The sequence below is a fragment of the Solea solea genome, chromosome 15 (assembly GCF_958295425.1).
Source record: "Solea solea chromosome 15, fSolSol10.1, whole genome shotgun sequence".
NCBI lineage: Eukaryota > Metazoa > Chordata > Actinopteri > Pleuronectiformes > Soleidae > Solea > Solea solea.
In genome coordinates this window covers 18,336,390-18,351,387 of record NC_081148.1, presented here as the reverse complement: position 1 = coordinate 18,351,387, position 14,998 = coordinate 18,336,390, and the positions used below count along the sequence as shown (strand labels likewise).

Sequence of the window (14,998 nt, the reverse complement as noted above, 5' to 3'; positions counted from 1 at the left end):
AATATGACATAAGAAAACCCAAATTAAACTGAGTCACTACAGATAAAATACATTAGGGATATCGACAAGTGGCTGCCAGTTAAATACACTGATGCAGGGGAAGAATAATGGAGTGAAAGCACTTCATGTCACAGACTTACATGCACTCATCTTAACCACTCCATATGCACAACACAGAGAACAGTAGACACTAAATTATACTACATGACTTCACCACTCACTCACATACTGTACTCCAGACACAACTGCATGTGAGGGGTGTGTGTGTGTGTGGGGGGGGGACATCATCTATAAACTAGAAATATGGTCCTGAGGGACACATAGGAAATGAGTATGTGTAATTGGACGCATGAAAAGAGCATGTCCTATTAGTGAGAGCAGAGGAAGTGTCATGGCGCAAATGACTGAGACATCAGGTCTGCAAGGAAATGACATTATGCTGGAAACAAGGACTTTCAGTGCACCTCCAATTAGTCTTAACACGTTTGATTTATAGTATGCTTTAGTGCATTTATTTGAAGCAACATTTAACAGTGATGTTAAAAACACAAGTTGTAAATGTGAACACTCTCAACATCAAAAAACACAGTTGTGGAAATATTCGCGTGCTATCCACAAGTTTAATCAAAAACTGTCTCTATAATCTAGATAAATGAGCAAGCTATTGCTAGTTACTATTATGAATTAGTTATCCTGCTAGTTACATAGTCACAGACATACACTCTGCTACTTGTCACAAGATTTTTACCAAATTTTATATTAGAGTAAAACACATTATGTGACATTACAAAAGTTACTGAATCGGAATCTAAAGGGAACATCATCACCAAGTTGAGTGTGTACCACGGAATCTACACTGAGTTTGTATATTAGTAAGTGTGTAACGATAAAACTAATTCACAATTTTAAATGTCTATGGCAGATTTGTCCTCTGCCGTTTGTCCACTGCCCACTCGTCTTTGACCTTCCAGCAGAAAAGACAGTATTACAGCCCAACGTTGTCCAAGTGTGTGCTGTCGAGCTGAGCTTTCACACTGCCGGAAGTAGGTCGTCGTTCCTGTGGCGATGGCGTTAAACTGCTCCGTCAGAAGCCACACCTCCCACAGAAGCGTCATGGCGTTCATAATCAGCAGGGCCGCAACCCAGAACTCCTCCCCTAACAGTGCGAGCCACGATGACAATCCGTGATCGCCTGAGGGCATCTTGTTGTACAAGTAGCTTAATGCTGACGCAGCGAAAAAGAGATGAGCTGTCAACATGGAGAGGATGAAGAGGAGGAAGAGGCGGTGGTTCCCCCGGCCGATGCAGCGGTTCAGGAAAAGGCAGTGATGGTCATAGTCTTTAATGCACACTTCACACAGCTTGCAGTGTTTGGTGTAGTCAGGCTGGAACAACTGAGGGAAAACAAAAAAGGGATGGGAAGGACAGATCTTAGTAGTTACAAGAACCAATTCAGCAATTTATGTGAGTTAACTGTAAAATATGCATCATAACTCTCTGTTAGTAGCTTAACATACAAATCCCTGCACCTACATACATTAACTAAGACTACATAATTGTTTTATGTACAGAAATCATCATTGCTGTCGGGTTTACTCAGTTGCATTCTAATATTTTATAGCCCCTTGCATTTTCATACCTTATCATAATATTCTTGACATTTTATTCTAATATTTTATTCATTTTCTTTCAACTGACTACTGTTTTAATTTCACTAGTGTCGATCAACTCAACTAAATAATTCACAATTGTTTTTTTTTTTACATAAACTACATTACATGCGGCTTTGACATATGAGATTTTGGCAAGGACGAGTGCATTCCTATCAAGATGAAGAGGAGGAAGCTTGCGTGTATCCTTATAGATCCATACATCATCATGATTATGCTATTGATATCAGTATATTATCTTGCATGGATAAATGACATTGTAGTTACTTCTGTCTCTTCCTCGCCTCCCTCTTTTCCTTTCTGTCCCCCACCTCTCCTCTGTCCCTTGTTTTTCCTTTCACCCAAACCAGTCAAAGCAGATTGCTGCACATCTTTTAAATCTGGTTCGGTCAGAGACTTCTTCCTGTTAAAGCTTTTAATGCTCATTGTGTTGTTGGGTTTCATTTCGCTCTATAATATTGTAAAGGTCTCTGCCTTACTTGTTCAGTGCCTTGAGATAAAATATGTTGTGATTTGGCGTCTTACCTCACAGTATGGACAGAACCTCTGAGGACTCTGGTTGTTCTCCACCAGGTCAGCAATACAGGAGAATCGAGGATCTGCGTTTGCTATGTCCAGTGTCCCGGGGTCCTGTGTCAACATCTTACACAGTAGACCCAGGACTAGAATGAAGTGGACTGTTAACGCCTGTGCTAGGGGACTGTTTGGCCACACACATTCAACAGGTTAAGGACAAACACGAGTCATTTTAATACACAAAACCTTTCCACTACAATTACGTTTTAATACCCATGTTGCTCTAAGACTGCACATTTTCAAAAGATTATCTTATAAGTAGACAGCAACTAGGCCTAAAAATGAACGTCGTCCATAAAAAAATAAATAAATACTAGAAAGGATATTTGGCATAATTTTTCCATAGAAACAAAGCAGGGAATGGGACATGCCAGCGATGAGGGTTCCCAGGTAGATTGGGTTGGGTAACCTGGAATGAAGACATGTTTTCTGAAGAAACGTGAACATATATTGATAAACAATTCAATTTCTTTTGTCAAACCTTTGGTAGGTGGTCATGCGGTGGTACTGTGAGAAGATGCTTCTGGCCAGCCACGGGAAGAGTAAGCAGCAGATTAGACCCCCATAACCTCTCAACATGGCTGCTATGAGCAGGACCGCAGATCCACTCAGAGTCGGAAAAAACAGTGTCCAGTAATATAAAACTGTTTCGAAAAAGAAAGAAACACAACACAAAAATAGATATACTTCAAATATATACATGCTATTTTTTTTGTCAATTTCATTATATTTTCTTGTAGTAGAGTATTATTTACCATGAGACTCTATTGGCCTGCTGTGTATTGGGTCTTTAATGTGCCGACTCAATAGTTTGGTGAGTTGCTGATGTCTGGAGAAAAATACAATATGACCATGTGTTAATCAGCTTTAGGAACCCTGGAGAAAATGGTTTATATCTATATATTTAAAGGTGCTGAGGGTTGTAACAATCCCTTGCACTTGTCTAATACTCAGTGTTTTTCCAGAGATTTCTAGGGACAGCAGATTCACCTGAATGTTTTCCCCTGCCTGCTTAGATCCAGAGGTGTGAGGCCGTTGTAGTTCTTCAAATGTAGCAGCCTGCATCCTCCTCTCTGCAGCAGTGCCCAGCACACCTCTATTCCACCCCTCTCTGCTGCAACGTGAAGCGCCGTCGCCCCCTCCTGGTCAACTGCTTCCACACTGCATCTCTAAGGCACAAGCAGGGTTGAGTTACACAGATGTTTATGTATCATTACACAGTTCCTTGAGATTTCAAGTGTTCCAAGAGTTATGGGAGGACTTATGAGTCCTGGTTACATTTATTATAGAAAGTCAAAATGATTCGATTTTAGTGGTGTTGATAATTGTTTTTAACCTTGTGAAACTGAGGAGTGTAATAATTGAGTGGCCTTGATGGAGGTTTGTGCTCTCTGAGTCCTTTCTAGTATTGATGCTTATAGTCATATTTCAGTAGATATCTTTACATGACTTCACCAAACAACATGATCAAAATGTTTAATACACTGGTATACAGCCACAAACATTACCATATGGTTAGATTAACCGCGTGTGAATTAGGAGGTTTCCATTCTGTCTTTTATGTTCAGCTACGAGAAAATTATGTACAGCGGGCCTGTTGACATGTTATCTGCTCCAGCCCATAATTATGGTGCATCACAAACATGCATGCACATGTACTTGGCTGTTTACATGTAGCAAGAATCTTCTCCACCAACACGGCAGTATCATAATAAATGATAACGGTCAACAAAAAAAGACATTCAGTCATTTTTCATCAGCAGGCAGACGTAAGAAATGCTCTATGCACATTAATTGTCAGCTGGTATAGCAGCAGTAGCTAATATTTTTTGTTTAATTTTGACTCATAGCGAGAGAAAGAAGACCATAACATACCCGCTCTTTTAGCAAATACCAGACCACTTCTGTGTTGCCTGTGGATGCAGCCAGGTGTAGAGGCGTCACAAGGTACATGTCTGTGTCCGAGAACCGGAACATTCCTGTCTCCCACAGATAATGCACTGCAATACTGGGAGCAATCATTTACAGTTTAAGTGTGCACAGTACATTTTAAAGATGTGACTGTGCAGTTACAAAATTATAGCCAACACTCACATGTTGCCTCCGGTGACTGCGTGATGCAGTGACGTCTTTTCTTGCAGGTCTATGAGGCGTAAGTCGGCTCCATACTGCATCATTTGGTGTATGATAAAGACATTTCCCTGTCTGATGAGAGTCACAGCTATGCATTGTTATTATGTACCAAATAACACAAGGATGTGGTGTGTTTTGCTCAAAACCTAAGACTGACCGCTCACCTGCAGGCAAAATGAAAGGCTGTCTGTCCTGCATCACATGTCAGGTTAGGGTCAGCTCCGTTACTTAGGAAATTGTCAACCAGGACACGGTTACCATGGAGGGCAGCATAGTGGAGTGGGCTTAAACCCCCCCAGCCTGCAAACAGATAAACGTGCAGATAAAACAATTGGGTTAGAAGATGCTCACCTTTAAAGATCTGCAGTATAAGCCTGATAAGAGTGTTATTCTGGTAAGTGATGAAACACTCTGGAGTTGAGGTTAGGCTTCCCTGCTTTAACACTTTGTCACAGGATCTCTTCACTGATCACAGCAGGGTTACATTTCATTTTGGCACGAGTAAAAGTCGGCCTTTGAAAATAAAATAATGTTTAATTCATTTTGATCTGTGCTGTGATATTTGCACTAAGGAATCGATGATATAGCCAAAAGCATCATCATGACCAAACATTTTAAATGATGAATTAAATAAATATAATTAAAAATGAGGCTAAATATGGCTATTATCTAACACAATAAATGTCAGACAATAAAATGCTGATTAATCCATGTGAATAAATGTGATTTTAAAGTTCGTATACAGAGAGACATATGAGGTAAATCATTCAAAGCTATGGCAACATGGCAACTTTGCCTTATTAACTGTGAACACTATTGTTATTGAATGATTGTTATAAGCCCTATTTGCACATCACACCTCATTATAATTGTGAAGCAGGATTCAACACATGGTTATTACGAACATATGACAGGTTAATTCTCATAACTGTGTTCATCTACATCTTTGAAATTGGGAAATAAAACCACTGACATTTAAAGGCTAAACACTACGTGCACATAACAACACAGGAAGTAGTGGTTGTTTCCCAAAAAATAAATAAAAAGAAAGCAACATTAAAAAATGATGATGATGATGCTTTTATGTTGCACATTACTCTCTATAGTCTTACCTTGATGCCTGAGGATCGATCGATCATTTTCAACGAAGTGCATACATTGTTCAATGGTTCCTCTCTGTATACAGTCAAATATGTCTCCACCGCTGTAGGAGCACGCCGGTGTCGGGTACATTGTGATAAGAGTGAGAGGAAGTGACAGAGGGAGGATTGAAGAAACTGAATCAACCGCACGCACCAAACCCTACAACATCATCATATGTCACCTAGAGTGGCGGATCATCTTTCGCTGCAAAGTAACGGCTATCTATCTTTCACTGTGCTAAACTGATTGTGGCAGTCAGACCACGCCCTGGACACCTCATTGGGCAAAGCTTGGAAACGTGACTCATGACGTCAGCGCGTATGTGTTGTCTTTGAACAGTCTGTGCCTTTATTGTTTTTTTAAGACATATATTTTTATTTGTGCGTTTTGTGATCCTGGGTTAAATTTGGTGTTTGAGAAATAGAAAAAGGAGGTAAAACACTCTACACACACGCTAATGTGGCCAAATATTTTAGACACAGTATTTAAAAAATAAATAAATAAATATATGTGTGTATGTAACATATGTATTGTTTTATGTTGTTATAAATAAATGATTATAAACAGTCTTTAAATGCTGTTAAATCCAGGAAAGCCTTAATCGTTGGCTGATTTGCATTTGTCTTGGCTTTATCATGAGATAGCAAGATATGAAGTGTTAATTATAACATAGTCAGTCACAATAATGGGATAGCTACTATCTCATAATTAAGAGATACTAAGTCATACATACTATACATACTAGATCTGTGCTGGTTTCTACATATATGTGTTTGCAAATGTTATCGCCAGTATTTATTCACAAATAAAGGTGGTTTGAAAAAAAAAAAACGTGGTTGTAAAGAAACAAAATCACACTGTTAAATTTGTGGGCCGATTTAAAATTTCTATATTCTATTATATTACTATATTCATTATGTACAAATAAAATATTTTGTGACTTTTATGAATTTTACGCAGTTATTTATGCGGTCAAAACACGGTGTGTATACTTCTTTCAGTACTTTATTTTGAAAACCGGATGTGGTTTCAACGTCTTTAAAGGTCAGAGAAATGTAGGTACGTCCGAATTTGACAGCACGTAAAAAAACACTAATGGCGGCAGCAGTGCAGCGTTCGGAATGAACTTCAGCAGGTGATAATATTTACTGTGTGACTGGTTATAACTATCGGTGACACTCACAAGATTTGTTCTAATCACAGTATTTATGGCACTCCCACTCACCATGACAGCGCTGAAAAACCGTACAGTAGCTCACGACATTATCATTGTCACAAAACACCAAATATAATAAATAACTGGTTGTACTAGTTTACTACTTTTTGTTTGTTGCTAAAAGTGAAACGAAATCTTTGATTTGAATGACTAGGTTTTAATATTGTCCATTTACTTTTGGACAGTTTAAATATGTCCTTTCAAATTCCCTCTCCCCTTTTGTTCCCCTCCTCGGTGGTTCCGGCTCTGACAAGAGGAAAAAGGGAGAAAGGTGGGGACTATTCTTCTGTCTTAAGAAACGCCACGAGATGGCGCTGCTTAGCTTAGTTTTGGTATTGCTGTGATTTCTCTCTTTCTTTTTTTCTGTATTCAATTCAAATTGCGGTTTCTCTAGCTCAGTGCTACTGTACTCGGACACATTACTGATAATTGCAGCCTCAAATATGGCAAAACAAACTTTACAACAAAATGAAAACAAAAATAATTAGTTAGACTCTACTTTTACAACTTAATTCATATAAAACTCTAGACACAATTTGCCCTTGCTGGGGTCTTTGGTGAATCATTGGGGTTCAGTCCCTAAAATTCCTATCAAAGTTGGCCTACATGACACAACTATTAAACTGCCTCCCATTTGAGTTGTAGTGGGAGGGCCCCATCCAACCAGCTAAACAACACTTTTTTTCACTTCTGCTTCTCTAAGGAAGTAAGAAGGCACATGACCCAGGCCAGCTGATCTAAGTTGCTCTGCTTGTTCAAAGTTCAGTCCGCTTGCTGCAGATTAGTAAGCAGTGGGTAATTTTACAGAAGTGTCCACAGCACTCCTAGCAGGCCTGTGCTTGTCTTTTCCTTCTGACATGGAAACAGAGAAAGACCACATTTGAGCTTAAGCAATAAGCAAAACCATCCAGGTGACAGTTTCCTCACTGAGCCAAGAAACTCCAGGATGGCTCTCACACAAGTACAGGTAAGAGTATGAATTCTGCTTTGGAAAACTACATTTGTGGATGTTTTTATACCCATGATGTCAGTGTTAGTCTCTCAGTCATCCTTATTTTACACACAAGGAAACAAGTGTTCATGCATTATATATAATGTAAAGTGACTGTCCTGTTAATTACTGTGCTGACTGATCATTCTGGTTCTTGATGATAAGTTTTTTATTTTCAAGTATTTCCTCATTGTTCAGCATGGGTGTTTCAAAACAAGACTAAAATCACTGTAACTATGAACCAAAGACTTGTCTGCTTGGGACAAAGAAATAAAAAATTTACACCAGTTGCCTCCTATGAATGATAGAAAATAATATTGTTGTAAAAATGGTCCTGCACATCCTAGGATTTTATCAGTGTCACGGCTACTGTTTTTATTTAACAAAATATCCTGATTTACTATTTTTACATAAATTACACCTCAAATTGCCTCACAAAAATAATAGTTCAAATGTCTTGATGTGACAGGGATGCCTTTGCCATTATTGCACAATTAGTGTTTGTGTTGGTTGATTAAATATTGTGTCAGAGCAAAGGAATAACATCACTACACAGTGAAAACAAGAGATACATTTATGTGTTTGGGGATTTTACGCCTGAAAAGCTGTCAACATTTTGTAATTTCACTAGATTGAATTTACTGGTGATAAATTCTTCCAATTACTGAAAATGTGTTTTCCTCTGTGTGGATGTTGGAATGTAAACAGCACGTTCAGGGTTGGGTTTGAGAAAACATTATCTGAGGAAGTCAGACAACATTTTGGATTTTATGTAAAGATTCCAAAAACAAATAGGAGACAGCGATCTCAAGATTTCTCTTTGTTTCACTCTAGGACCAGACTGTCAAAGGGGAGAGGATCAATAAGGAAACTGGGGAGCTGAGTGCTTCAGGGGAGTTATCTATCTCTGTGGAGGTGAAGGAGCAGAAAGTGGAGAGCTCTTGCAGGAACATTCAACTCTCACAGGAGCTCAAAGAACAGATACAGGAACTTGGAATCCACTCATGCACAGACCACAGACCTGATATTCCTATAGAGCAGAGGGAGAAGCATCTAGTTAAAGTCTTACCTATCTACATACAGGTATGCACCACTGGGACAATTTCACAGCTATATTTTGCAGTTCTCCAATCTACAAAGTGAGTTGTCTCTTTTTTTTCCCCCCAATTTTGAAACTGGGACAGTATCTACTAGAGAATCTTGAACTAGTCATGGCAGCCACAGCTTTAATCAATAACCTAACCATGAAAAGGTTAAATTCCAAACTGTTTGAATGAACAATTAAATTAAAATCAGCCAAAAGTCAGATGTTTGAGCCTCAGCTGATCATATCACTTTACGTTCCCCAAATGTAACATGTATATGAACCTGTAGTTCATGCATGCAGTTTACTGAACTGTCACATGAAATACCAGAGTGCCACAGAGACTCGGCTCCAGGCCTCACTTTGATTAACTCTCGCATAATCGGGGCCTGAATTGCGTCACAGTTGTGAATCCACCTCACCCCCATGCACACACACACACTATGTGAACTCCATTAGTGATCTGTGTGTGACACCATTGATCAGGTTTACAGCTGCAGACATAATCGCTCTTTGGTTTGTGTGCAGTTCTGTGTGAATGGATAAACCTCCTGACCAGAGTTTTGACTAGAACATAGGGCCTCACTTAAGAGAAGCAAACTCAGTGAAATGCGATATCCTCTTATAGACCTGAAGAGTGTATAGTAGGCACAAGCTTTCATTATTTATAGCGTAGTGCATTAGCAAAAGCACTTGAGATCCAACGATAACGCGGTTGCTCTGCCTCACTAAATATCATGCATTAGGTAGAGATGTGCTTAACAAATAAGGGAAAGATTACATTTAATGTGATTAATTACATGTAACATTACTTAATATCACTTAATCATCACAATGGTGCTTTCAAATCTTTCTCCCATAGCACATTTTAAAGCAACATAATCTCACCAAATGCTTTAAAAGAAACAAACATAAGCAGAGGAAATTAAAGTCCACAGAGCAGACGGCAACAACAAAAACTCTGCATAAACTGTACATACAGCTCAAAATTTTCAGTCTTTTTACAAACATATCAGTGTAAGTTTATCTTTTTTTGTGTAGATTCAACATATTTTTGGCTCTTCTCTTTCTTTCCTTCTTCCCCATTGATCCCAGGCCTGCGAGGATGGTGGCAGACTTGAAGGTTTGGATGTAAAGGGGCTTGCAGCTCTCACTGCAGACACTGTCATCTTTAACATCCACAGCAGAATGGCAGAGAGACCAGCAGGTACTACCAGACACTCATACATCAGCAGATAGAGGGACTTTCTACCTCCTTTTGTCTACTTCTGCTTTTCCAACCTGATGTAGTTTGTTTCCAGTAAGGTTTCTTAATGCTTTAAACGTTCTTTCTGGTGCGTTCTGTTCACAGAAGAGTTCAAGCAGCTCATGCGTAGTTAAATGCTTGAAGAGGTTGGTGTTCTCTCACGGCTGTCTCTCTCCTTGTCTCTTATTTCGCTGTTTGTTTACATGCAATGGTGTTTTTATGACATCAAGCAGAAACACATTTCTGTTTTAGAGAAGTAGACTTCCGTTTCCCAGTTTGATAATGTGTTTGAATAGTTATTGCATACTTGCAAAAAATGTTTCACTCCATCAACACTGCAAGCTTTCATTCTTGAATTGATCTGGCCTTTTTAGGGGATTTCCTGTTACAAACCATTGTGTTTCTAGTTTGAAGTACTAGAAAGAAATGAAAGAAAATGCAAATATCCCCTTCTGGAAATAGAAATGAGAACCCTGCGCCACCCTTATTGTTTTCACATGCAGGTTAATTCCTATTTAAACACTGGTTTACTTTACTGAAACACATTGAATGATTTCTATTTGCTACTGCTTTCAGAGGCGGCACGTGAAGAAGTGGTGCAGTTCTTTCAGAGGCTGGATGAGGACAGAAAGTGTGAAATAGGAGAAAGTCCAGGGTGGCTGCTGTTAAAGTCACTTCTGCTGCTGACAGCTGATACATCCGTGAGTTATAATATAACAGTTAGTTTTTAAGATTGAAGGAATATTTATGAACAAGTTTTTTTGTAGAAAACACTTTGGTTGGCGTTGAATGCTACTTAATGTACTGGAGATTCTATTCATATTTAAGTATCTTACCTTCACAATGCATCAATTATTATTAGCATTATACTTGTAATATTCATGATTTTTAAGTTATTAAACTCTTTCTCTCTCTCTGTGTAGGATATATTGTTGTGTATAAATCCAGGTCTCCCTGTGGCTTTGGTGAAATGTCTATACCTGCTCGTGTGCCTTCCAGCTAAACAGGAGAACACAGCCATAGAAGAGACCTTTCAGGAGCCACTAACACAGGTCAGTTGAGGTTTACTTGGTTTACATTTTTTTCCTCTATGTTGCATGACAGTTTTACCTTTCTGCCTTATGTGCTGCTTCTATTCTTTTCTATTGTCTTCAGGTCACTGCCCACTTCTTACCGCTGCTCTTTTCCAGGTTCTCCTCCAGCTCTGTCGGCAGCCAGTCAATGTGGAGAGGCTGGTGGAAACTCAGGAGTTACAGTGTCTCATTATCGGCCTCACGTCATTATGGGATCAGACCAGCGACTCCTGGAGACACCAGGCCTCCCGCGTTTTAAAGGCAGTGTCCGCTGTAGCAACAAGCAACACTGTCCCGAGCTTGCTAGGTGAAGTAAATCAAAACTTGAGTCAAGATGTTTATCTTGCCGTTTGTGCATAAACAGACTTTCTGGGCACAAAGGAAAAAAATCCCAGAGTCTGTAATTTGAAAGGCAGAGAAAACAAGACACAGAGAAATACAAAAATAAACACGCAGTAAAAGTGCAGAAAGCTATCAAGATAAGTAACTTTACTTTTTGTTAAACCTACATGGCCATTTAATAATTCTTTTACTGTGTTACAGCAGCTGTTGACAGAAGTTTGCTAAATTAGATTATTTTCTTGCAGTCCTTATAATCGTAAAAAGATTGATGATAGATCCACCACTATAATAAATGTTATTACACAAGTAATATAATCTATTATTTACATAGCTATTGCTGTATGTGCTGTATGAAAGGCTTGGGAAAACAGGATGCTCAGAAAGTGGATACTTAGATTTGATTTGAAATGACTTGGGCAGGGAGATGTTTTTATTTCAGTAATTAATTGATTACACAGAGACTCATGATCACTCAGCCCAGAAATAGATGTGCTGCAAATGTGTTTTACATGATGCATCCACCAACGCAGATGATTCACTCAAATTATTCATTCAAGTGGTGTTTTAGCTTACTTCAATTTATTTCGGACATCAAAAAGCCATCTAGATTTTCCACCCTGATGACATTCCAACATGACTGTTAAGTTCCTTCCTTTTGAATATATATAAAAACAATGAATACATTTTCTTTAGACCAAAGGTTCATGATTTTAGTCTACCTTGTGCATTATGATAGAAATTGTGCCTCGAGAGAAATGTTTTTTTCAAACATTGATGTGCTGTACATTTCACAGCAAATGTGACTAAACTTACCAAGAAAAACCTCCTTTTTCTGCATTAGGCAAGAATTGTGTGCGTATCTGCATCCAGAACCTGTTGCACATCCGCACAGACGTCTCAGGACTGCTGCTTGCTGAAGTGGCCGTGGCCGTGTTCAGCTTCATTAGAGACACCTATCCCCTCAATGCAGCCCTCTTTGTGGAGTTTGACACCAACAGTGGCTACCAGGCCCTTGAGAACATCCTAAAACGGTGAGATAGATGGACATGGACAACAATGAATGAAACAAATGTGCGATTTCAGCTGTAAAAAAAAACTTTCTCATTAAAACAAAAATGTGTTTTTTTTAAGATGAGAGAAAACAGGCATTCAGATAAATTCATTTTAAGGTGCAATAATTCTGATCTTACCATTAGTACAGAGACACGTTTATCTTTCTCTGCGACTTGTATGCCTTTCCCATTATGTTCTTATATGATTATACCACCAACAGCTGTGAGGAAGGTTTGTCCGTGGACCATTTCCAGCCTGTTGAGGAGTTACTGGCTCTCATTGCATCGTTCACTCTACTTGGAAAAACGGAACTTAAAGTGGCTCTTTGTGTCACCAACCCACAGCCTCCAAGCTTCAAGTTTGATCCACCACTCACCAAAGGTAGGTCAAGTTTTCAATGTTCTGCTTTGTTACTCTCTGGCTAACGCTCCCTAATTATCTCTAACAGTTTATTGTACCATGAGGATAAACTCTGAACCATCACTTCTAAATGCGCACTCCAAACCATCTAATTATTATCTTTGCGTGGCTCAGCAAAGATGGGCATGGGGAGGGGAATGGCTGCCCCAAATGACCACACAGTTCATCCCATCTTTGCACTTTAGCCCTCATATAACCCACCCGAACTGCACCAACCCCCTTTCCCCTCTCCTTGATTTCCCACACACCATGACTCCCCACTCCCCCTCTGCTACCCCGCTGCAGTGCACAGCACCCCTCACGTTAACAGGCAGCTGAGGTGATTATGTCTGGGATGATGAAGTGGAGGCTTCCCCTCTAACTCTGTTAGGATGCCCCACATCCATTCACCACTGGCCTACAGCAAGCATCCATCTATCATAGATGCACACACACCTCCATCCAACACTCATAAATAGAGTGTCCATAATAAACACACATATAACAATGCAAACATACACACACACACACACACACACACATTTTCAGCTCACATCTATCACACTGAGGAGTAGATATCTTTCCAGAAGAGGGTCGAGAGATTTTTTCTGTGCTGATCTTATTTGATTATGATGCAATTCTTTTCTATTAAGTGTGAAAATGAATCAGATTCATAACCTGGTATATATTTATACACAACAAACACAAGTGTTTTTCTGTTTCCAAATCTAAGACCATACCTAAATATTTTGACAATACAGCAAACAAACTCTATCAAGGCAGATTATGCTTGATTTTCTTTTGCCTCTGTGGATATTATATTGTTTGTTCAATCTGTCTATGTATGTATAACTCGGTTTGCTTGTAGAATTCAGCATGTGCTGTGTGTTAAAGGTTGCTCTTAATTTATTAGGTTTCCCTTTTCTATCAAATTGACTGACTGACCTTGCCAGAACAACAACGATAAAACAGGGTTTACATTCAAAATGTCTTTTAGTTGAATTGACCTCAGTGTGATATTGTTTTGCAATGCTGTATTTGATAAACTAGTAAAATAATAACTTTCCATGTTTCTATGGCCATGTTTTATTTCATCTGACGTGTTTTAAGTGCTTGAAACCTCCTTTGACACTGATATTTTTTCCATTTAGTTACTATTGTATGTTTGTCTCCAGGCTCAGCAGTAAAGAACCTGCAGGCCTTCCACCTGCTGCAGGCCTCCTTGCTGCGTTCCCAAGATTCTCTGCTGTGCTGCCAGCTCCTTCGCACCCTGCAGACAATATGGGAGAGCGATCCTGCCAATTTCTTCCTCCTGGAGTGGACCGTCCAGTCAATGGCCCAGGTGGCTGCCTGCGTGTGGAACAAACCAGCGCCTGTCCAAGAACTTTTCTTTTCTCAGCTAGAGATGGTATGACTTACAATTTTCACTCTAAAATCTTGAATCTTGTTGTTTCCTTAACACAATATGAACTCTGTTTAATGCTGGGTTTCCTACAGGTCGTATTTAAGCTGAATTACATCCCTCATGAGACCTTACGTGCAGTACTGGGTGTGCTGAAACAGATTTGGGCTGGGACGCTGGCTGGAGGCCTGGTGGGGATAAATTTTGGAGTGTTGGCTCTTAAATGTTTTCACAGGTGAGTTGGTATAATAAACCCTATATCCTTTTTTCCACCTTGGTTAATCATTAATACAAATATACACAAGTTTATCGGATGTAGTTGCCAATTTTAGGTGTAAACACCTAAAACCAACATCACATGTGCACGCTGCTATGTTTGTCACAATGCTTCCTCTATGTATGCTGATCATTGGCTACTGGGCCATCTACTTTGCTCTGTAGGATGACAGTACACAGTGGTATGCTAGCTGAGGTGTTGAGTGATTGGCGTCTTCTGGAGATGCTGCTCGGAGAACTTCGCAGAAGAGCTAAAATCCTCAGGAAGGCTGGAGTTGTCTCTTCCTCTCAAATAAGTATGAACATTTATCTCTTCAGCATCAGATGTAGTTACAATTATACAGCGACTCATACCTGACAGGTATTGAATGTTTATGAAAGCAGGCCATGGATG

At 39.4% G+C, this 14,998-nt stretch overlaps 2 protein-coding genes across 3 annotated transcripts in view; one reads left to right on the top strand and one right to left on the bottom strand.

Moving 5' to 3' along the window:
* Positions 1–495: 495 nt before the first annotated feature.
* Positions 496–5,785, bottom strand: si:ch211-223a10.1 (palmitoyltransferase ZDHHC13). Its single transcript, XM_058651864.1, has 10 exons — positions 5,492–5,785; positions 4,544–4,679; positions 4,341–4,451; positions 4,122–4,254; positions 3,237–3,415; positions 3,002–3,075; positions 2,728–2,890; positions 2,573–2,655; positions 2,196–2,386; positions 496–1,394 (listed from the first exon to the last, which is right to left on the bottom strand). The coding sequence occupies exons 1-10, from the start codon at positions 5,610–5,612 to the stop codon at positions 906–908; spliced, it is 1,680 nt and encodes a 559-aa protein (XP_058507847.1). The 5' UTR covers positions 5,613–5,785; the 3' UTR covers positions 496–905.
* An 804-nt stretch (positions 5,786–6,589) lies between these two features.
* wdfy4 (WDFY family member 4) overlaps positions 6,590–14,998 on the top strand; it is a 38,489-nt gene continuing 30,080 nt past the window's right edge. Inside the window, exons 1-12 of one of the 2 annotated variants that reach the window (XR_009242241.1) lie at positions 6,590–6,657; positions 7,606–7,705; positions 8,564–8,812; positions 9,909–10,020; positions 10,636–10,760; positions 10,983–11,111; positions 11,250–11,439; positions 12,316–12,505; positions 12,748–12,908; positions 14,102–14,334; positions 14,424–14,563; positions 14,770–14,900. Coding sequence is in view for 1 of the 2 variants with exons in the window: in XM_058651420.1 (XP_058507403.1) it covers positions 6,644–6,657; positions 7,606–7,705; positions 8,564–8,812; positions 9,909–10,020; positions 10,636–10,760; positions 10,983–11,111; positions 11,250–11,439; positions 12,316–12,505; positions 12,748–12,908; positions 14,102–14,334; positions 14,424–14,563; positions 14,770–14,900 (1,774 nt within the window). In the remaining variant the exon portion in view is untranslated. The remainder of the gene's footprint in view (positions 6,658–7,605; positions 7,706–8,563; positions 8,813–9,908; positions 10,021–10,635; positions 10,761–10,982; positions 11,112–11,249; positions 11,440–12,315; positions 12,506–12,747; positions 12,909–14,101; positions 14,335–14,423; positions 14,564–14,769; positions 14,901–14,998) is intronic. The other variant, XM_058651420.1, reaches the window with a different exon arrangement.

What these genes read in the sequence shown, in the direction of transcription:
- si:ch211-223a10.1 (XM_058651864.1), bottom strand. Translation starts at nt 5,612, where the DNA reads ATGTACCCGACACCGGCGTGCTCCTACAGCGGTGGAGACATATTTGAC. An exon ending in CAGGCCAATAGAGTCTCATG is followed by an intron (nt 2,891 to 3,001) that starts GTAAATAATACT and finishes TTTTCGAAACAG; the next exon opens with TTTTATATTACTGGACACTG. An exon ending in GGTTCTGTCCATACTGTGAG is followed by an intron (nt 1,395 to 2,195) that starts GTAAGACGCCAA and finishes GTTTTCCCTCAG; the next exon opens with TTGTTCCAGCCTGACTACAC.